The 22,578-nt window shown below is 33.1% G+C and overlaps 1 protein-coding gene across 3 annotated transcripts in view; it reads left to right on the forward strand.

Annotated features, from left to right (window-relative positions):
- Positions 1 to 339: 339 nt before the first annotated feature.
- Positions 340 to 22,578, forward strand: part of LOC111713213 (uncharacterized) — a 44,892-nt gene continuing 22,653 nt past the window's right edge. For 2 of the 3 annotated variants that reach the window (XM_023488038.1, XM_023488036.1), the window contains exons 1-18: positions 340 to 390; positions 2,546 to 2,590; positions 3,547 to 3,606; positions 3,900 to 3,936; positions 5,213 to 5,250; positions 5,795 to 5,873; positions 6,093 to 6,178; positions 8,288 to 8,418; positions 9,651 to 9,713; positions 10,213 to 10,276; positions 11,197 to 11,407; positions 12,336 to 12,588; positions 12,932 to 13,081; positions 13,882 to 14,065; positions 14,910 to 14,976; positions 15,255 to 15,403; positions 15,757 to 15,882; positions 16,134 to 16,239. In XM_023488038.1, the coding sequence (XP_023343806.1) occupies positions 5,227 to 5,250; positions 5,795 to 5,873; positions 6,093 to 6,178; positions 8,288 to 8,418; positions 9,651 to 9,713; positions 10,213 to 10,276; positions 11,197 to 11,407; positions 12,336 to 12,588; positions 12,932 to 13,081; positions 13,882 to 14,065; positions 14,910 to 14,976; positions 15,255 to 15,403; positions 15,757 to 15,882; positions 16,134 to 16,239 (1,693 nt within the window). In that variant the 5' untranslated portion in view covers positions 340 to 390; positions 2,546 to 2,590; positions 3,547 to 3,606; positions 3,900 to 3,936; positions 5,213 to 5,226. Of the gene's footprint in view, positions 391 to 2,545; positions 2,591 to 3,546; positions 3,607 to 3,899; positions 3,937 to 4,861; positions 4,899 to 5,212; positions 5,251 to 5,794; positions 5,874 to 6,092; positions 6,179 to 8,287; positions 8,419 to 9,650; positions 9,714 to 10,212; positions 10,277 to 11,196; positions 11,408 to 12,335; positions 12,589 to 12,931; positions 13,082 to 13,881; positions 14,066 to 14,909; positions 14,977 to 15,254; positions 15,404 to 15,756; positions 15,883 to 16,133; positions 16,240 to 22,578 lie in introns of all 3 variants that reach the window. The other variant, XM_023488037.1, reaches the window with a different exon arrangement.

The following is a 22,578-nucleotide window of genomic DNA, read 5'->3' on the forward strand; positions in this document are numbered from 1 at the left end:
GCATGGTTTATGCTGTATTGAAATCACGCGTACAGCCCCTTTAATACTAATTAGGCATGGTTTATGCTGTATGGAAATCACGTGTACAGTCCCTATAATATTAATTAGGCATAGTTTATGTTGTATTGAAATGACACCTACAGTCCCTTTAATATTAATTAGGCATGGTTTATGCTGTATTCAAATCACGCGTACAGTCCCTTTAATATTAATTAGGTATGGTTTATGCTGTATTGAAATCACGCGTACATTCCCTTTAATACTAATTAGGCATGGTTTATGCTGTATTGAAATCACGCGTACAGTCCCTTTAATGTTAATTAGGCATGGTTTATGCTGTATTGAATGTTTTAGGGTGAAGGTTTTGTGCTACCAAGGATTATAGAAAAGGTAAGACAGATTTTATATTTGAAACTGATCAAAATTAGAATTTTTAAATTGCTAGACTGTTTGGTTATCTGTTAGCAATTTATTGTCTTACTGTGATCTTTATTTATAACTTATCTTATTACCCTTTTGTGATATTTTTCGAAATGTCATCTATACTTATTATCATTTAATAAGTATATGTACAAGAATATGCAAAAAATAAATTTTTACAAAAATCCAAAAAAATCAATGGAAAATGTACAAATCTTGTCACTCAAAATATGGCGTACATTTTTGCCTTTTTGAGGAGTTTGTGCAAAATCAAGGAAAACTTTTAGTTGTTTTGAAAGTAATTATTTTAAAATCAAACGCCTTGCGTTCTAATATTGGATGATGGACAGTCAATAAACGGAAATATTTCATAATCCAAGGAATTTACAAGAAATTCCTGCCATTGGAGCTGTCAGAAAAGTTCTTTTCAAAATATTCTGATCCCGAGGGACGCGTGGTAGCATTGTATTAGGTGGATCGAGGGGAGGAACCACAACCACAACAATTTCTCGTTTGAGCCACATTCTCCTCATTTTCTCGTCTCGGACGAGAAATTATTGTGGCTGGCCTTCCTCCCCTTGTAGATTAAAAGAGTTGGCGTGATGAATTTGGGCCCATGTGCTGTAGAAAATAACGTTTGGCTCAAAAAAATTTAAACATACTTTTCTTCCTTGTTTTCTAAATGATATTTGTGAAATGAAAAAGTGAAATGTTCGCATTAAAATAAACTGTCCAGTAAACTTGGCAGGAATGATAAAATCACAAAAAGGAAGTCTCTTGGAAAATAAGGGTAGTCCTAGAAATTTAACCTCTAAATTTTGAAACAATGCGCTTAAAAGGGTTAGGAGTTGGAGGTATTTGAGAAAAAATATTGGAGTTTAGCCATGTATCATTACCGAAAAATTTCAGTTTAATCCCAAAAACAAGTGAAGATCGTCTTAGTTTCTGCCAAAGATTTTTTCACCAGTACTCCGAGGACTCGGAACAAGTTTTTTTTTACCTAAGAGTCTTCTTTTGAGCTGTTTCATCCTCCCAACCCCAAAAATTGTGTTATGTTTATGCTGTTAATAATGTATCATTATGTTCCAGTTCCAAATTTCAACCCTAAGAAAGGGTGTGATGTGGGGCATGATCTTTTCTTGCCTCACAGACCTCCACAATCCACATTGTCCTTCATGAAAGCAATTGACCAGGAATTTACTGTACTAACATGCTTTAAAGACACTGCATACCATTTTCTAACCCGCCAACTCTTTTGTTCCACCCTCTACAAGTTAGGGTAGTCCTAGAAATTTAACCTCTAAATTTTGAAACAATGCGCTTAAAAGGGTTAGGAGTTGGAGGTATTTGAGAAAAAATATTGGAGTTTAGCAATGTATCATTACCGAAAAATTTCACTTTAATCCCAAAAACAAGTGAAGATCGTCTTAGTTTCTGCCAAAGATTTTTTCACCAGTACTCCGAGGACTCGGAACAAGTTTTTTTTTACTTAAGAGTCTTCTTTTGAGCTGTTTCATCCTCCCAACCCCAAAAATTGTGTTATGTTTATGCTGTTAATAATGTATCATTATGTTCCAGTTCCAAATTTCAACCCTAAGAAAGGGTGTGATGTGGGGCATGATCTTTTCTTGCCTCACAGACCTCCACAATCCACATTGTCCTTCATGAAAGCAATTGACCAGGAATTTACTGTACTAACATGCTTTAAAGACACTGCATACCATTTTCTAACCCGCCAACTCTTTTGTTCCACCCTCTACAAGTTTAAGAACAATCAAATAGATTATCAAGTACAAAAGGTGGCAACAGAGAAATGGACAAATTATACATGACGTCACAAGTGTGAAATATAACAAGAAAACCAAAATTTTCTCACATTCGTTGACCTGTTTTCTAAGATTAAATAATACAGAAAAAGAGCACAAAAAATTGCACTCATTTTACTGTAAGATACGCACTTTATTCTAAAATAAACACTATCATTTATATTTTTGTCGGACGCAAAAACTAAATTGACACTTGTGACGTCAGAATACAGCTGTACTGACAGTGTAAAATTTTACGTTGCCATCTCTTGTACTAGAATCTATTTGAAAACAATCCAATCAACGCGTATCTTTTTCAGTGTGGGCATGATATCTGTGAGAAGTGTATCATCAACATATTTGAGGTAGACAGACTAATTAAAAGGATTTAAAGCGTAAGTGATTCTCTATGCAAAGATGGCATTGCCTGATTCACAACGGTACCCTTAACAGTATTGACCGATCAAGAACGAATTAGACATCAATTTGGAAAAATGATTATTTTCAACTGTGGGTTTTCTACAAAAGTGACTTGCGCATTTCTACAGCAGGAAACAATATTAGAATAATGGGAATTAAACACTGCAAACTTTAAAAACAACAATATCTACTACATTTCTGATCTGTTAAAGGCTTTTAAGGGTACTCTTGTGAATATGGCACTGATTTGTCGTCTTTTAATGAAAGGTCACTCAAAACTACGCTTTCAGGCCCCTAGAATGAAAAATTGTCTAATACATACTTTTTCTGCGTATTAATCTGTCCTAAACATATGGGGGCCATCTTTTTTTTCCTTTTGGTTTGACTTTTTGGGTCTAGTGGAGAAACGATGTTTTCAACTGGACCTTCAGGGGGGGAAGGAGGATGGGGTAATAATGATCGCTCAACACAAGGATTTAATGCAAGGAAAGTTATTTCAGAGGTTTAGGCATCTTTTGTACTGCAGTGTACTGTCTCTGGGCGGTAATGTAAACACAAGACGGTTATCACAGCCAGACATGGGATCCATCTTTCACATAAATAATCAATGAATAATTCTGTTAATAGGAAACTATTATATGAATTATCAAAATTATCAAAATTCAATGCTTTTAACCTCCTCTGATACTAAACGAACACTGAGGCATCTATTCTTGTTTACAAATTCCGCCCAGAGAGAACTGGTTTCAATATGTACGCAGAGTATTTGCAACTGCAATTAACTTTCCTTGCATTACATTCTTGGCTCAACAAAGCTTGTTACAGGGTTGTAATGTTTCAAATAATATTTTTTTCTAATATTGTTGAAATTGAAAATATTCATAAAAATGTTTCTTTAAAGACTGGAGCGGCGACTGTAGAATGTCCTTTTCCCGGCTGCAAAACCATATCTTCCTCTCTGGTCAGTAGTCTTTGGACTAATTATTTGAATTTTTAAAACTTTGTTTAAATGATTTTATGGTTCAACAAGTTCAAGTAGATAAGGATTTATAATTGATATTAAATGTAAAATAAATACTCATCAATCTTAGCAATTAATTTTAAAACAATTTTTAAATAAAATTATATTTTTGTAATATTTTAACTCGATATCGTTTTTGTTAGGACTAATGTAAAATTAAATAATGAAATGATGAATTCATAAATAATTAATTGCTCGATGCAATTGTTGACTTGAAATAACATTTTGTCAAGGATTTGAACCAGTATCCTGTGAATAATCTTCTACTAGGTAATATATAAAATATTTTCTATCCTTTACAGTACTTTGCTGTACTGTGATTGTTGTGCTGCACTGTACTGTAGTGTACTGTACCGTACTGTGCCGCACAGTTCTGTACTGTGCTGCATTTTACTGTGCTGTACTGTACTGTGCTTTACTGTACTGTGCTGTACCGTACTGAAATGTGCTGTTATAACGTACGTTATAATACCGTACTGTGCCGCACAGTTCTGTACTGTGCTTTGCAGTACTTTACTGTGCGTATTGTTTTTATTAACTGCACGCATATAATACATAAACTGCACATATATCAGATAATTGTGTTTTAAAAAGAAACTTATGACTTATGAAATATGACTTATGACTCTTATGACTCTTATGACATTTAAAGAAGGGAATGTATGTTCTATTCACAATGGTACCTTTTTTACCCCCCAATCGTAGCTGAGTAACAATGAGGAAGATAACTTAATTATTTTTTACCTTTAAATGTGTTAAATTCTTAACATTTCTGTTTTGAGGAACTACAATTAAAATTAATCAATCTTTCAACTAGAAAATAGAGATATTTTATTCATTCCTGGTCAGAGTAACGTGAATCAGACATATCACTTTATAAATGGAGGGTCTTTTGAAACAACGTTCAGTCCATTAAAAATGTTATTTTAAAAACATTTTTTCCCGAGCTTTGATTTATACCAAAAACTAATTACAAGCACACAAAATTGTCCAGAGTTAAATAGTTTGAGTCAATAATACTCATCAATCTTAGCAATTAATTTTAAAACAATTTTTAAATAAATTATATTTTTGTAATATTTTAACTCGATATCGTTTTTGTTAGGACTAATGTAAAATTAAATAATGAAATGATGAATTCATAAATAATTAATTGCTCGATGCAATTGTTGACTTGAAATAACATTTTGTCAAGGATTTGAACCAGTATCCTGTGAATAATCTTCTACTAGGTAATATATAAAATATTTTCTATCCTTTACAGTACTTTGCTGTACTGTGATTGTTGTGCTGCACTGTACTGTAGTGTACTGTACCGTACTGTGCCGCACAGTTCTGTACTGTGCTGCATTTTACTGTGCTGTACTGTACTGTGCTTTACTGTACAAAATTGTCCAGAGTTAAATAGTTTGAGTCAATTTAATTTAATTTAATTTAGCCGGCCACTGAAATGAATGCACCCACAACAATAAGGTTTGTGACACTTTGTATACTGTTCATGCAATAAATTACTTAATGTTGTTTTTAAAAATATTTTTCCTTTTAGATTTGATAAATAACATGAAACCCATCCCTGTACCACAGGTAAAAGAACCAATTAGAATAAGAAAAAAAATCTCTTAAGGGATTGACAAAATAATTTTAATTGACAAATTAATTTTAATTTCAAATTTCCCGGCTTCTGAAACCCCACTCTGATTGGTTGAATTTTATTCACTTTTCAGGATACAAGATCAGTTTAGTCTCGATATTAAGAAAAAGAGACGATTAAGCATTGATCTCGATATCCACCATTCTAAAGTTCCCAGCTCAGCTTGCTTTTAATAATCGACGATGTCTTCTTCCGCTAAATGTTTGTTATTTCGACTGCGGGTTTCTAGAAAGTGGTTTGTGGTTTTCTGTTGTAAGAACCTGTAACTGTTTACTCTCATAAATTCCTTTTTTTTGGTGCACAAATGAAAATGTTACGTAGTATCAAAAAACTAACGATAATCTAGATTTTTCCTTTTCTCATGCCGTTTAAAGGTTTATAAATTGCAAAGTTTGACCAACACAAATATCATTAACTATTTTATTTCAAAATAATCTTTTTCTTTAATAATTGGAATTATCAATTGTACATTTATAGCTTGAAAGAGTACATGAAGATTTGTCAATTCCATCTACCTGTGTTCATCATAAGAAGGAGACTCGGTTTTATTTCATAGGTAACACATTTTCTTAGAAATCAGATTAGCAACAATTTAGCTCCATGGAGATACATGGGCAAATATTTTTACCACCAACATAGGAAAGCCCTACTTTTTGCTCACAAATCAACAATTTTAAAAATAGGTTTCGTTTTTTTATTTTCTTCTGAAACCCTCTAAAAATCCCTTTAAATTTCCCTAATAATTTTTGAAAATACTTACGACTTTTCGTTCAAGGGTTGGATATGTTTGGTTGTGAGATATGTGCAGAAGAAATCCCTTCTTACGCTGTCAGTATTCACCAATTTCCGCCCTACAACCAGGTAAAATATTCCCCTGTAACCTGGTAAAATTATCCCCCTACAACCAGGAAAAATATTCCCATGTAACCTGGTAAAATTATCCCCCTACAACCAGGAAAAATATTCCCCTGTAACCTGGTAAAATTTCCCCCCTACAACCAGGTAAAATATTCCCCTGTAACCTGGTAAAATTATCCCCCTACAACCAGGAAAAATATTCCCATGTAACCTGGTAAAATTATCCCCCTACAACCAGGAAAAATATTCCCCTGTAACCTGGTAAAATTTCCCCCCTACAACCAGGTAAAATATTCCCCTGTAACACCTGGTAAAATTATCCCCCTACAACCAGGTAAAATATTCCCATGTAACCTGGTAAAATTTTCCCCCTACAGCCAGGTAAAATATTCCCCTGTAACCTGGTAAAATTTCCTATAACAACCAGGTAAAATTTCCAATAACAACCTGGTAAAATGTCCACCCTACAACCAGGCAAACTTTCCATCCTACAACCAGGCAAACTTTCCACCCTACAACCAGGCAAATTTTCCACCCCTCTAGTTACAATCTGGTAAAACATCCACCCTACAACCAGTTCCAAATTTCAACCACGCAACTAGGTAAAATTTCCATCCTACAACCAGGTAAAATTTCCACCCTATAACCAGTTAAAATTTCCATCTTATAACTTATAAAAATTTCCATCCTACAATTAGGTAAAATTTCCACCCCATAACCAGATAAAATTTCTACCCTACAACCTGGTAAAATTTTAATTCTACAACCAGGCAAAATTTCCATCCTACAACTAGGTGAAACTTCCACCCTACAACCAGGCAACATTACCATCCTACAACCAAGTAAAATCTACCCCGAACCTAGGAGATTTTCCACCTAATAACCTGGTAAAATTTCCTCCCTACAACCAGGCACAATTTTCACTGTAAAACCAGGCAAAATTTCCATCCTGCAACCAGGTTAAATTTCCATCCTACAATCAGGTTAAATTTCCATCCTACAAATAGGTTAAATTTCCATCCGACAACTAGGTTAAATTTCCATCCTACAACTAGGTTAAATTTCCATCCTACAACTAGGTTAAATTTCCATCCTACAACTAGGTTAAATTTCCATCCTACAACTAGGTTAAATTTCCTTCCTACCACTAGGTTAAATTTCCATCCTAAAACCAGGTTAAATTTCCATTCTACAACTAGGTTGAATTTCAATCCTACAACCAGGTTAAATTTCCATCCTGCAACTAGGTTGAATTTCAATCCTACAACCTGGTAAAATTTCCATCCTACAACCATGTAAAATTTCCACATATTTGTTATATTATTGCAGACTCAAATTATGCCATATGATAACTAAAACAATAACCAAGACACACATAAACAGACTTTTGAGCTATTTCTGAAAAAAGACAAACTAATTAAACAAATTCTAAACTTATGTTTAACAACAAAACTTATTTACAGACTCTCTGAGCTAATGTTCAAAGACGTAACACATAAACAGGCTCTTTTGAAAAGAAAACACACACATAGATTATGAACTATTGTTCAAAAACTAAAACTAAGAATACATATACATAGATTCTGAGCTATTGTTCAAAAACTAAAACTAAGAATACACATACATAGATTCTGAGCTATTGTTCAAAAACAAAAAATAGATCTAGCTAATGTCCAAAGACAAAAAATTTTACTAACTCTCTGGGCTAATGTTCAAGGACAAAATAAATAAACAAATTCTGAACTGATGTTGAAAGACCACATGTGCAGAGTTTAAGAGACATCAATAATGATCAAAAGCATTAAAGCATAAACATTAAAATTAAGCATAAAGCTTAATTTTTAAGTGACCCTCTATTCACTCAAATATGGCAATGTCCGATTTACAACGGTACCCTTGAAAGCTTTGTCTGATCAAGTATGAATCTGATATCAATGTTTTCGATTCTTAAACTTTTTCCTTTTGCGGTTTCTTTGTCAAAAATGACGTTATTCTCCAAATATTTGATCAGATGAATGTTTCAAGGGTATCGTTGTGAATCGGGCAGTGCTATCTTTGTATGGAGGGTCACTTGAAATTATGCTTACAGTCCCTTTAAATTTATATATTTAGAGGTTACTGTTTGATATAAATGGTTTGATAACTGCGTGGAAGACTAGAAAAGTCCAGACCTTGAAGAGTTTGGAGAATCCACTTCTTGAGTTTCAGCATACCATTAGGAAGAAAATTAGAGATCTTCACAGGAATACACAGATTTATTTTTTATTATCAAACACAACACTGGATTATTTAAAGGGATTGACCGGCTATGTAAGGTCGTTGAGTATGCAGTGTTGTGGAAAGCTTCTTTCATTCTTTTGAGACATATTAAACTTTTTAAAGATCTGTAAATCCTGAGTTTAAGCGCAAATTCGACGTTCAAAACTCCTACTTTGGGGGTGGATACGTTTTCAGAATTAGTTTTTTAAATTATTAGATAACGACGACATAAAATGTAAAAAAAAGTTCTACAATAAACTACAGACGTCATGTATAGGAACATGTTGAGAAAATAAAAATTAATCTTATCATCGAAAAGAAGTAATCTTGTTCAATTATTATTTTCTATTTTCTCATTATTCTGGTTTCTGATTATTTAAAGATTTTCTAGAATTATTATTGAAAAGACGACATTTGAAGAATTTGTAGAAATCTGCGAATAAATTCATAGAAGATAAGAAATTCAATATAATGATAAAAACGAAATAATCGATTTTAGCATTGATTTATTAATAAATTTCTTTTGAGAAATATGTTCCTAACCATCTAATTAGATTACTGTATAATTTTTACTTTATTTTTCTATTTAATTATTTTAAAATACTATTTCTGAAAACGAATCCACCCCCAAAGTAGGAATTTTGATCGTCAAACTCAGGATTTACAGATCTTTAAAAAGTTCAATATGTCTCAAATGAATCCGAAAGAAGTTTTCCGCAAAACTGCATACTCAGTTCAACTACCTTACATAGCCGGTCACTCCCTTTAACACCCTTAGCGTTGTTATTGAATATTTCTAGGTTTTTAATTTCCATTGGTTCTAATTTTTCTTTAAATGGTACATTTGTTGTTAGTCATTTTGTTTAAGGCAATTTGAAAAAAGGATATTGGATAAAGAAAAGAAGAAAAGAAATATTTTTTGTTGTTTTTGATACGGGTAAATTTGATATTCATCTTAAAACTAAAAATCAGTCTCCCTTCCTGCTATATACTTGGACATTGCTCCTTGTACATTTTAAAACGACTCCACAGCACTGAAGAAAGTTTACAGATTTTCAAAAAAATCATGTGAGGGCCAACAAAAAAATTAGGCTGAATCTGTTTTTTTCTGTATTTCCCTTTTTTGGTCATTATTTGGATTCAAAGAGGTCTAAACATAATGACAAGGATTAAAAGATTTTAACACATATTGAATTAATGATCTGTTGTTAATCAGAGAAGTGGATAAACTGGAGAATAAACTCATTAAACAACTTCAAGACGAACTGTTCCACCAACAGTAAGTGTTTAATGGGACCCTCCATGTCTGAATCACAACAGTAACCTTGAAAGCTTTCTTTGAATTGGATGGCTTTATATTTGTCTTTTGAAAACGGGTTATTTTTAATTGTAGAAAAGTGATTACACGTGTTTCTTGCTTCCGAAACAACGGACAACCTATCAGAATTAAGGTTTCAAAGTTTCAAGGGTGTCTTTGTGAGTCAAATATGTCCCTCTATTATTATATTACGCCCACAGCACCTTGAACAGTTGACAAGACTTGGGAGTTAATTCATTGATTTGAACCTTTTTTTACTTCATGCAAGGAATATTTTAACTTTACACAGAATGGTATTGAATCCATTAGATTTGGGACAACTGCTTGATCCATAGATGTTAGTTTTTAACTTGGCTTAGGCAGATGTTACTCAGATTTCTATTATCTTCTTACCATTTTTTTATCTGTTGAATTTTGTAATTTTTCAAATATAAAATTGTATTAAAATATATTTATTAAGGGAGTTGAAGGATAGAGCTTCACAGGACCAGAATGAGGAAATTCTTCACCTCCTCAAGCTTCAGGGGCGCTACAACATTTTTTTAGTGTCTTTCTTGTGAGCATGTATTCGAGCATCATTTTTGCTCGTGTTCTCTTTTCCAGCATAATTGTAAGTGTCATTTTTGCAAGTTTCATTTTTGTTAGCGTCATCTCTGCTATATTTTATTTTTGCTAGTGTCATTTTTGCTTGCGTGAGTTTTGCTAGTGTCAATTTTGTTTTCGTCATTTTTGCTAGTGTCATTTTTGCTTGCGTGAGTTTTGCTAGCGTCATTTTTGCTTGCGTCATTTTGGCTTGTGTCATTTTTGTTAGCGTCATTTTTGCTATATTTTATTTTTGCCAGTGTCACTATTGCTATATGTCATTTTTGCTGTACATAATTTTTACTATTTTCTTTTTTGATAGCTAAACTTTGGCTAGCGTCATTTTTCCTTGGGTCATAATTGCTTTATGTCATTTTTTTCTATGATATCATTTTTGCTATATTATCATTTTTCCTTTAATATTAATTTTGCTATGTATAATTTTTGCAATAATATCATTTTTGCTTTACTATTAATTTTGCTTTGTATCATTTTTGCTATAATATCATTTTTGCTTTACTATTAATTTTGCTTTGTATCATTTTTGTTAAATGTCATTTTTGATAAACGTCATTTTGCCTTATTTTACTTTTTCTTTATTTTTTTCTAGATTTTTAGCCTGCTGCACATTTGAAAGTCTAACCTAACACTAATAATATGATTGGTATGTTTTTCATGTAGAAAAAAATGATGTTTTCCAGGTGTACACTGTACATCTTCAACATTATAAAGCTTTTTGCTCAAGTATATATATTTGGTTGTTATAGCTGACCAAACGGCTGGACCAAATTGGCTGAAATTTTATGATGGAAACCCATAGGACCTTGGAAGTCCAGTAAAAATATTGTAGCCCCTCCTCCAGGAGATGGCAAAACAGAGTTTAGTACTACAATCAGATTCCGCCAGCTGCAATACTTACAAGTTGGAGAAACTAATTTCAGACCTGGAGAATAAAACACCAACATTTATTGAATGGATGGGAGTCCCCCATCTTGATTTAGACCCGGAGTACTTAAACAGAATTCTTGAGGACAATATTCAGCTCAGTGTTAATTATCCACACATCTCTCAAGGAAAATTCTAATTTTGGATTTGGTGCCACTGTTGGTCACTCTGCTGAGAATAAACCATCGCTAAAAGCTGAAAAAGGTTAATTTAAGCCTGGAAACTATAGTCTTATAGCAAACCTCAATAAAATAGACAAAATAGACAGTAAGATGATAATTACGTTTAATTTTGAAAATATGATTTAGTCTGGGTTGACCCATTTCAGATTTGACAGAATAACATCAAAATTGAGATTAACAAATCACGATAAAATTTTCAGTCATTATGTTATCACGATTATCTCCTCTAATTTAATATTCTTCTTCAAATAGGTGGCTAGAACCATAATCATAATATTTTATTACAATTTCCACTTTCCGAATTCGACCTTACTTTGTCCCCAACTTTTTTTGTGTGGCAATTTTAACTTTAATTCCTTATGTATCACTTTAAAGCACGAATCAGAATTGTACAGTAGTCATATTCTGCAACTCAGCAAGGATACAAAATTCCACAATTTTTTTACAACTTTATACAAAACGTGCCGCACTGCACTTTAAAAATAAGGGGTTATCAGTCTTTACCATTTGTTAATTACAAATGTTTTAGCTTTAATTCTATTTTTAAAAACGAAAGAAAGACGACTTTCATTCGCTTTATACTTATAACTAGCTTGGGAACCCAGCGTTGTTTAGGTTACTTATAGTTACTCCCCCCGTTTACCCGAACTTGGTTTTAAATTACGATTTTAGCTATTTTTCCCTATTAAAGTCGACCAACTCCCAAATTCGAATTTGAGGCAAATCGCTCAAGGGGTGCATGAGTTCAGATCGGACATACAAACAATCTAAAAAACTGAGATTATTACTTTGTATATATAGATGCATCAACACATAAGCCTTAAATGCCATGTCTTGTGATATTTCCATGATAAAATTAGGTATTTTTCACCAGACTGTGCAATCCTGCCAGAATCAGAGCCTGAACCTGTAATCCAAGTTATAAACCAACCCCTGACTAGTGTTGAAATCACCCCTGCTGAGCTTCTCAGCGTGACCCACATTAATTCCCCGTCTCTGTTCTATATAAGGAAGGTGAGCAGCCAGGATCTGCTGTATAGTTTACGAGTTCTGCTTCAGAGACAAGGTCTCCAGCGTGTTGGAGCGGAGGAAATTAAACTAGATCTAGAGATCTGCTCAAACCTCAGGCACGGGGATATGTATTTGTTCGAAGAATGACCCCCCCCCCTTAAAAATCGGCTTGCCCCATTATGTTACAAATTTGTTTAAGCGATTGTAAGTTTAAATTTGGGAAAATATATTATTTTATTGGGAAAATAAGTTAATATTAAAAAGTTTTGAGGGAAGAAAAAAATTGCCCTTTTTCTTTTTTTGTCCCAAATCTTCTTTAAAAAAACTTAAAAACTTTCTTTCCCAGGGAGGGGGGAATTTAAAAATCTAAAAATCAAGTCCAATTCCCCCTCCCTCTTCTAAAACCTGTTTTCCCCAGGGGCAGGGGGAATTCAGTAACATATACACCCCATATCTTAGGAGAGGAAGAGTTACACGGATCAATGAGAATTCGGTTCACCTGTATCTGCTGGACTCTGGGGAGACTGTTGAAGCAGCAAAGGGTTCCCTCTATCATCTTCCTGATCTTGCTAGACAACAACCTCCTCTAGCATATCCTTGCAAACTTAGGTAACTTCTTAGATTTCTTTTAAAAGAGATTGTCGACAAATTTTCAAATTTTTTCTTCACTTACAGGGATTGAGACATAATTTCAAGCTACCCTCCACTTAAGTGGACTGCAGATTCACAACGGTACCCGTCAAAACTTTGACCTATCGTGGATAAAGTAGAAATGACGGTTTTTCTGTTAAAACATTATTTTGACTTGTGGATTTCTGTATTAGAGAAAATGAAAGAAACTAATAGAATTTAACACTTTTTAAGATAGAAAACGGATTGAACGGATAATATCGTTGTGAATCGGACATGCCACTCTATAAATGGAGGATCACTTTAAATTATGTTTACAGTCCCTATAGAGAGGTATATGCCCGATTAACAAATGCACCCTGTAAACATTTGTCTGAGTCGAGATCTCCGTGTTTTTCTAGTTTTAAAAATTGACGGACTTTAGTATAGATATAAAGATGTAGAGATGTAGAGATGTAGAGATGTAGAGATGTAGAGATGTAGAGATGTAGAGATGTAGAGATGTAGAGATGTAGAGATGTAGAGATGTAGAGATGTAGAGATGTAGAGATGTAGAGATGTAGAGATGTAGAGATGTAGAGATGAGAGATGTAGAGATGTAAAGTTGTAAAGATATATGCCCGATTTAATCTTTGCTTTTAACAAGATTCATTAGCACCAGCTGAGGCTGGGGGCCGTCTGGTAAGCACAAATAACTTTAATCTTACCTCTAATTAATTTGGGGATTTAATCGAAATAATTCTCTTTTACCTTCACTGCTAACACTTTCCTGAATTTAGGTTTGTTGAGCCACTGTTGAGCCATGTAGTGGAGGGTGGAGAGAAGAAATGGAGGATTGGAGCCATTCAAGAGTTCGTAACACTTACAAGGAATAAGAAGTTAGTGATTCCTAGTTACTCCAGCTCAGACTCTATACTAGAGATAGATCTCTGCTATCTTCCTCAACCCAACACATCTCTCCAGGTAAAGGTTTTCATCCTTTTTTTTAGTACTTTGGCTCTGAAAAGACTCCATTATGTTTTTCAAGTGACTCTCCATGGTAATTGATGATTAATTACGATAATTTATTTATAATTTCCTGCAATAGAAAAGCAAGGTAATAAGGCAAGGAAAGTTAATTGCCGTTACATATTCTCTGCGTACATATTGAAACCAGTTCTCTCAGGGCAGTGTTGGAAAAAAGCATCAAATTTGGACAAGTTTGATAATTTACATAATAGTTTCCTATGACCAGAATATTTCATTGACTTTTTATGTGAAAGATGGATCTCATGTCAGGCTGTGAAATCCGTCTTATGTTTACCCTACAGCCCAGAGTCAGTATGCTGCAGTACAAAAAATGCGTACAACTCTGAAATAACTATCTTTACATGATAATTCTTTGTGCACAACTCACTTTTGTAGACTTCAGGGGTCCAAAAACTAAATTAAACTTATGCAAATGTTGACTGACAAACGGTTACAAAGAAAGTTCAGGCATATTCTTCTGCGCGCAAGATTGAACATTTTGCTAAGTGTAATAAAAACAAAATATAAGAGATTATATTTTTAAAATATGATGAAACTTAGATTTTCGTGGAACCTCCTGAAAACCTAAAACTCCTGAAAGTTGAAAAACTTACAACAAAACCGGAGGGGCGTACTCAGGAATTTGCCTAAGAGGGGGGGGACGCAGCACCCATTGGGGCCAAAAAAAGCTCCTAGGAAACCATAAATGTCATTGATCCAGTGGAGGAAGGGGGTTTCTCCTACATAGCCCCCCCCCGAGTACGCTTCTGGAAAAAATTATACCCAACTCTTACTCCAGGAGTATGTGAACCTAGGAGATATCCTGGTGTTTAGGGAACTAGCTGCTCATACACACAACAAACCAGGGGTGTATACTGTTCCTGCCAATATCATTTATTTCAATTTTTTATGTTTAAAAATATTTAGACGCCGCCATATCCACCATATCACATGAAAAATATCTCCCATCATAAACATTTTTTTAGTTTAGATGTAAGTTCTTGATGCTTAGTTTCAACTTTTGATGAAATTAATTTGATGAAATTCATAAATTTTGAATTTAAAAATCTTTTCTTGATATTTTTCACAATTTTTTCGGACCAAAGGTCAATATTTGAAGCGCTATACACCATTTTTTTAACAGACAAAAAACGTAATTTCCCCTTCCCCCAACCCAACTACTCCCATCGCGAAGAAGCTTGTGTTGTTGTTGAACGTGTGTTTTCTCCTCAATGGTTCTACGTGAGGTCCTCAGGTTCAGCCATTAAGAAGAGAGTGGACGCAATTAAACAGGAACCAGATTTATTTAAGAAGAAGAAAACGAGACATATTTGAACCGAGTTTACTCAAATAATTTTCATCTCCTCTGCTTGACCATATGTCCGGGCAACTTTCTGAATCATCAAATTTTCAAAATATTTTGAAAGATTCTTTCACATTTTTCGACAATTATGGCATAATTTGTACATCTATAAGTAAAAGAAATTAAAATATCCATGTAATTCTATGAAAGGAAGACGACATTCAAAAAAGAGTATTTTATTTTTAAAATATTAAAAAGTGCCCCACTACCTGGGCGGATGCTTTTTAACGCCAGACCAGCCCAAAAGAGAAATTTCTTTCCTATTCATTAAATCTTGTTGAAGGAGATTCAGAAGATTGATGTTAGAACCTTGACATTAATACTAGCTCCGGCAGTCAACCAACCCTGTATTTTTATTGGAGAAAGTTTATTCAGAGGAGTTATAAGCAGAGTTCTTAGGGAGAAAAAGGTAAGTTAAAGGGACTGTATACAAAATTTCAAGTTACCCTACATTAATAGAGTGGTATGTCTGATTCAAATGGTATCTTCAACTAATGATGAGTCAGTTTTTATCTTTTAAGTGTTGAAATAAAAAAAATGTTGACAGCAAAGCAAGGATTATCATTCATCATTGATTTAAATGGTATCATTCTGAACCTGACATACAGCTTGATAAATTGTGAATCAGGCATGTAACAGTCACTTTAAATTACATTAAAGGTTGAGGTAACACTGATTGATGTTGGAACTACAGCTGTGTGTCAGCTCAAAGCAATCCGTTCTATTCCTCATCAGCTGCTTAGTATCCAGTGCCTAGTTAGACTAGGTAATAAATAAATAAATGAATAAATAAAACAAACAATTCCGGCGTTGATGGCACTGAGTATGTAAAAAGCTAAGAAAATTCACATGATTTGCTTGCTATCTTTTACTACAAGTAGTAACTTCACAGTGGAAACAGCGCCTCTAGTATGAGAACTGTTTTTTCAACATTTTTCGATTTGAGTTTTCCATCCAGAAAAGTTTCTTTGAATAAAATTATCACAAAATTAATAATTTTATGACAGCAGGGTTACTTATTTCTTGTAGACGTAAACTTGAGTTTTTTAAAAACTTTTTAACACATATGTTTTATGAAACTGGGATTTTACCTGAACATTTAAAAATATCTCGTACCGTTCCCATATTTAAGGTGGGTTCTACTGTTAATTTATCCAACTACAGGCCTATCTCATGTTTACCAACTATATCTTAGATATTTGAAAGAAACTTTTATCTTTTGTTGAATCTAATGATATTTTATAATTTTTAGTTTGGATTTTAATCTTGGAAATCAACTGTTGATCCTTTAATTCATATTTTACCACATTCTTATCAAATTTACTGCGTAGCCAAATCAGCAATAATTCTTATTATATCATATCTGTTCGGTTCCATAGTAGTAAACCATATCGTGTAAGAATTCCCATTATTACACGGTTCAGGAGGAACAATTTTAATATTGTTCGCTTCCTTGCGTTTAAGAATGCTTATTCTTACACTGAAGGTGTAGAATTTTCATTCTTTAACGCTCAGACCGTGTAAGAATGGAAATTATTACACGGTTAGAGCATGAAAGAATGTATATTCTTACACGCTCCAAGCATTAAAGAATGGAAATTCTTACACTAGTTAAAGAATATTCATTCTTACACGTTCCTTATATTGATCTTTTCAGTATAGATCAATATTGATATTAACTTAATTATTTTGTACTGACAACATGCACAGGGCAAACTCACCTTTTTCTTTTACATTAATACATGCAAATTTACCTTTTTTTAACTTAAAAACAACATGCTCACTTACCTTTTTCTTTTATATTAAAACATGCAAACTTACCTTTTCTACTTTAGTAAAACATGCTCACATACCTTTTTCGTTTTTTGAAGTATTGATATACCTTAATTCAGAAATATCAATTTGAATCTCAACCCTAGTCCTGACAGAAGAGTGGAAATTAACATTTTCTGACCATTCCCAAAAATATGGACGATGCCTTTAGCCTTACATTAGACACTTTCATCAAACTGCCGAGTCTTAAAGCATACTGCCCGACTGCCTACTTAATAAATTTTTTTTAGTTCATCTTCATTTCAAACCAAGTTTGGTGAGATTTTGCAAATCTCTGCATACTTGTAATAGTGTGGTCAGAGCTTTTCAGTCTGAGTCACCATATCTTGCATATTTCCAAATGATGAAGTGAAACCACAATCAAAACCAAAAAAAGTATAAAAAAGTATCATTGAAATATTAGTGTCACAGTTTTAATGGAGTCTTAGCACTCCATAGCAATGAAAACAAACCAGTAAATCTTGCTTCATGAATAAAAGACAAAGATCTTCATCAGTTTAGGTCAAACTGATTCTAACTAGATATCCTGCTTTTATCTCCTCTTTTTGGAAGATTTAGGATCTAATATCTGGAAAATGATTTCTTCTATAAATGAAGACAGGATATTGTTCAGTAGATGAAGACAACCCACTACTAAAAAACTCAGGGCACATTTAACATGCTGTATCTAAATGTAGTATCAACTTAAAAAACGACCAAAATCATTGGTAAACAAACAAACTAAACTAAGGAAACAATCACACCACATGCATTACTCTCAAATTAAGAACCAATTTTTACTTTTAAAACGTTTGTTTTTTAACATTTTAACATTAGAAAAATAAAAAACAGTGTTAGTCAGAACAAGAGCATAAAACTTATTTGCAACCTTTCATAATGTGAACTCTTCCAACTTGAAATAGTCGGTTTTCACCAGAATTATTTTTTAATATAATTTCTTGGGTATGTGCCCATGGAACCTCACAAATATGATATAATAATAATCTTATGAGGAAAAAAATGTAATAATGGAAATTCTTAAACTCGGCCTTCGTTAAAGAATACATCAAGATTATTTCATCTCGTTTAAGAATTTCCATTATTACATTTTTTTCCTCATAAAATATCATATTATTCGCACTCATTTCGTGTAATAATTATGATAATTCCACAAACTAGATGTGAATAATAAGAATTATTCACCAGGAACTTGATAGATAGATAGATCCACAAACTAGGTGACAATAATAAGAATTATTCACTGGAACTTGAAAAATAGATAGATCAGCTATTTAGTTCTAGAAACTAAACCAAATGGTAAATTACTTTAAAAATCATAACAAATTCCCTATTTTAAATTCTTGTCTAACCTGACACCTTTAATTTCATCTCACTTTCAGTAATTTAAACATGTTTATTATATTTAAGGACAGACGACTAAGGTAAAATAATTATGCAAAATGCAAATCCTACCTTGTAATTTTGTCAATTGAAGGAACACCTACCTTTTAATTTTGGTCTTAGAGACATTTTTCTCGATCCATTTTAGCTGAATAAATTAGGCAAAAATGAAAAAAAAACTTATAATATAATTGAAAATCATATTTTGAAAAAATAACAGAAAAAAACTGTTCCTTTTTTATTATGGATGTAAAAAGAATTTCTTGAGCAAAAATTAGTTACAATCTTGTATTTGTTAAGATCCATTCTTTTGATATAGATTCTTTTAAAGAATTCTTTTTTACCTTAGTGAAAGGAAAAACACAAAAAGTTAAAAAAAATGTGAATTGAAAGAAAAAAAAGAGAAAAATATCTAACTGAGTATAATAAAACTAAGAAATACAAATTAAAAATAAAAACAAAAAATATTAATGAAAAAAAAATCATCATTTGAGATGACAGACAAAGAATCTTTGGCTCTAAATGCCAGATTTGATTGTTTAATGTTTTTGTGACATTTTTCAATATTTAACATCACTTCTTGCTGCTAGAGATGTATGGCTTGCTCCAATCCACCTTTATGTGAATCTGCATTCAGGACTACAAATATTAAAGAATGACGAAAAATGAGGGTTGATAAAATTAATAATGATTAAAAGTTAAATGATATGTACCTAGTTAGAAATAGGTGGCATCTGGGGTTTAACAACATTGAACTTGGGATTCTTTATCATATCTGGAATCTGGGGTTCAACAACCCTTTAGTGTGAATTCTTCCTCATATCTGGAAGTGGAATCTGTGGTTCACCCACCTCGAAGTTTGGATTCTTCATCATATCTGGATTCTGGGGTTTAGCAACCTTGAATTTAGGATTCTGTTTAGCTTTGATATATTTTTAAAAGACGACATTACTGTTTGTCTATCTTACAATACAAAGCAGGTAGTTTCCATTTAAACTCCGCACCTTTCACAGGTGTGGAGACAGTTTCCAAGATGAATTTATCAATATAAAAAGGTAATAGTTGTAAACCTTAAATAACCTTTAGATTGTATGCATAAGTGTATGCATATTTATTAAGTTATATATCTTAACTATTTTGTATATTTCAGTTATGTGCTTTTGACGAGTGTTTAGTGTAAATGAGAAGGTTGAAAATAAACATCTATAAAGAAAACTTGCTCATTATATTCACAAGTCTACCCATCGACAAAACTTGTTTTCTGGGTCTTATTGAAAGGAAACCTGAAACTGATTCCTCTCAATACAGATTCCAATCCACTTTTTTGCAAATCTGCATCCAGGACTAAAAATATTGGAGAATGATGAAAAATGAGGGTTGTTAAAATTCATAATGATTAAAAATTAATTGAAATGTACCTGGTTGGAAATAGGTGGAATTTTTTACCCAGATTTTCCATCCATTAGGGATTGAGTCATAATCAAGTTATCTTCTTCATCTGGAGTTCTAAGTTCAGGGATATTCTTCCTTTTTGGTTTCTGGACTTCAGCAAACTTGAGCTCAGGATTCTACTTCCTTTCTAGTTTCCAGGGTTTAGCAATCTTGAACTCAGGATTCTGGGGTTCACCAACCCTGATGTTAGGATTCTTCATCATATCTGGAATCTGGGGTTCAACAACCCTTCATTCAGGGTTCTTCATCATTTCTGGAATCTTGGGTTCACCAACCTTGAACGTAGGATTATTCATCATATCTGGATCAAGGGGCTCAACAACCCTGAAATTAGAGATCTTGGAGGGTTTTGCTTTGGGATGATAAATTACTGGGACCTCTATAGTCCTTAGATCCCGGAAAATGATATCTGAATCATTCTCAGCCACTACAACTTGGATGTTTTGAAGAAGAGCATGTTCATCAGTCACTCTGTTTGATTCTAAAACATTATTGTTCTGAGCTGAATGTACACTTACTGTTATTGTATTCTGGTGGGGACCCATTTGATAGTTCTGATTCAAATTGGTATTGAAGGCATCATCATATTTCCAGGCATAAATACAGGTGCTGACCCGTAAGGATGATAACCTGGATTACCTGGGAACCAGGTGGTTCCATGGGGCCAATACATACAGTAATTTACAGGAGGCATTTCACCATAGACAAAGTTAGGTACATGCCCAGGTATGACAGGAAGAGGTTGATTTATTGCAGGGGGAGGAGAAGAGCTTTTTTTAGCATCATTAAGTGTCCTTGACAGAGTTTTAGCAATAGCTTTCAGCTCTCTTAGGTTTTGCTTCTCTGCTGCTTTCAACAAATCAATCTCATCCTCTGAATTAAGCTCATCAAATTTCACTTTTTCCTCTTACTGAGCTTCTCTTTGATTTGCTGAGTGGTTTCGAGTATCATTTAATCATCCTCAGAATTGAAAACAGTTTCTACGTTCTCGTCTCAATGATAACATGATCCAAGTTGCAGTTTGGTATAACCCTTCTATCATGTGAATGTTTAAGAATATTTTCATCCCTTCCTCCTTCAGTATTTTCTTGAACAGATAAGTAACTAACAGCAGGATTGTTACTCTGTATTGGTAACTTTGCGCCTTTTGGTAAAGAATCAAAATTATTCTATGGTTTTTCTTTCATTATTATACTTTCTTCCTACCCATAATATACTATTATTGATTATATTTCAAAAGCCTTCAATAATGATGAATTAATTATTGCAGTTTTTCTAGATCTACAGAAGGCTTTGATCTTGTTGATCACGATATATTATTAATGAAACTGGAAAAAATTGGTGTTCGGGGATCAGCTCTGAAATGGTTTAAGAGTTACTTAAGTAACAGAAAACAGTTTGTTATGGTAAATGGTACTCTTGCATATTTATTTGCCATGATCGATATTTCAGTTTTGCAAGGCTTGATTCTGGGGCCCCTTCTTTTCTTATATTAATTAATGATTTGAATTCTTTCAACAAATTGTTAATATGCACTTTGCTGATGTTAAATTGGGTCTACGCAAGGGGAAAAACTTGAATGAGTTGGTTTCATTTGAAAATACTGAATTACTAAAAATTGCGATAAATGCATCCTAAATCAAGTTAATGATGTTTCATCCAAAGTGTAAAATTCTTTCAGAGGCTAGATTTTTTTTTTTCAATAACAACAATTTTGATGTTCCCGTTGACCCAAACTGATTTATCCTGTGGAATAGGATTCATAACAATTCTGTCCCTTGTCCTGCATATAAAATTCTTGGTGTTTATGTTGATGAAAACCTCACTTTTGATTATCATATTAAAACTTCTCTGAAGGTTAAAAATTTTCTAAGACTGTTTCTTTTAGATTCATAATTTTATAAATCTCACACTCATTTTACTATTAAAGGGTTTTAACTTCACAGTACAACATTTGTGGGCAGTTATAGCTGATGTCAATCAGGATTTTCTTTTAAAACCCTGGTTGCATGCACTTCACTCTTTGCAACCTTCAGAAGCAAACTTCCTTAAACAATGGAGAATTTTACCCCTCAATTATCCACTCAGAAATCTAACCTAGTTCAGTACAGTCATGAAGTAGTGGTGTAGAAGTAAGGTTTCAATTATGTAACATTTAATCATTTATTTGGCTTGCAGGGCAGGAAAGGGCTCAATTAATTTCATGAAAAAGAACTTTCTATTGTACATTTCTTGATTGTATCTTAAAACTTTTTACTTTCCTTCTGTCTGCTGGTGTTACACAAAATATGGTTATGTAATCGTCAGCATCAATTTTTCCAAGAACTAAACTAAACTGAATATATTTATTAGTCGTTGCAGATTTAGTATTGTCACTTCTACTTTAAGCATTCAATATAACTGGTGGATTTCGAAATTTGCACTGCCTATCACTGGTGAC

Source organism: Eurytemora carolleeae, unplaced genomic scaffold, assembly GCF_000591075.1.
Source record: "Eurytemora carolleeae unplaced genomic scaffold, Eaff_2.0 scaffold1372, whole genome shotgun sequence".
Classification (NCBI taxonomy): domain Eukaryota; kingdom Metazoa; phylum Arthropoda; class Copepoda; order Calanoida; family Temoridae; genus Eurytemora; species Eurytemora carolleeae.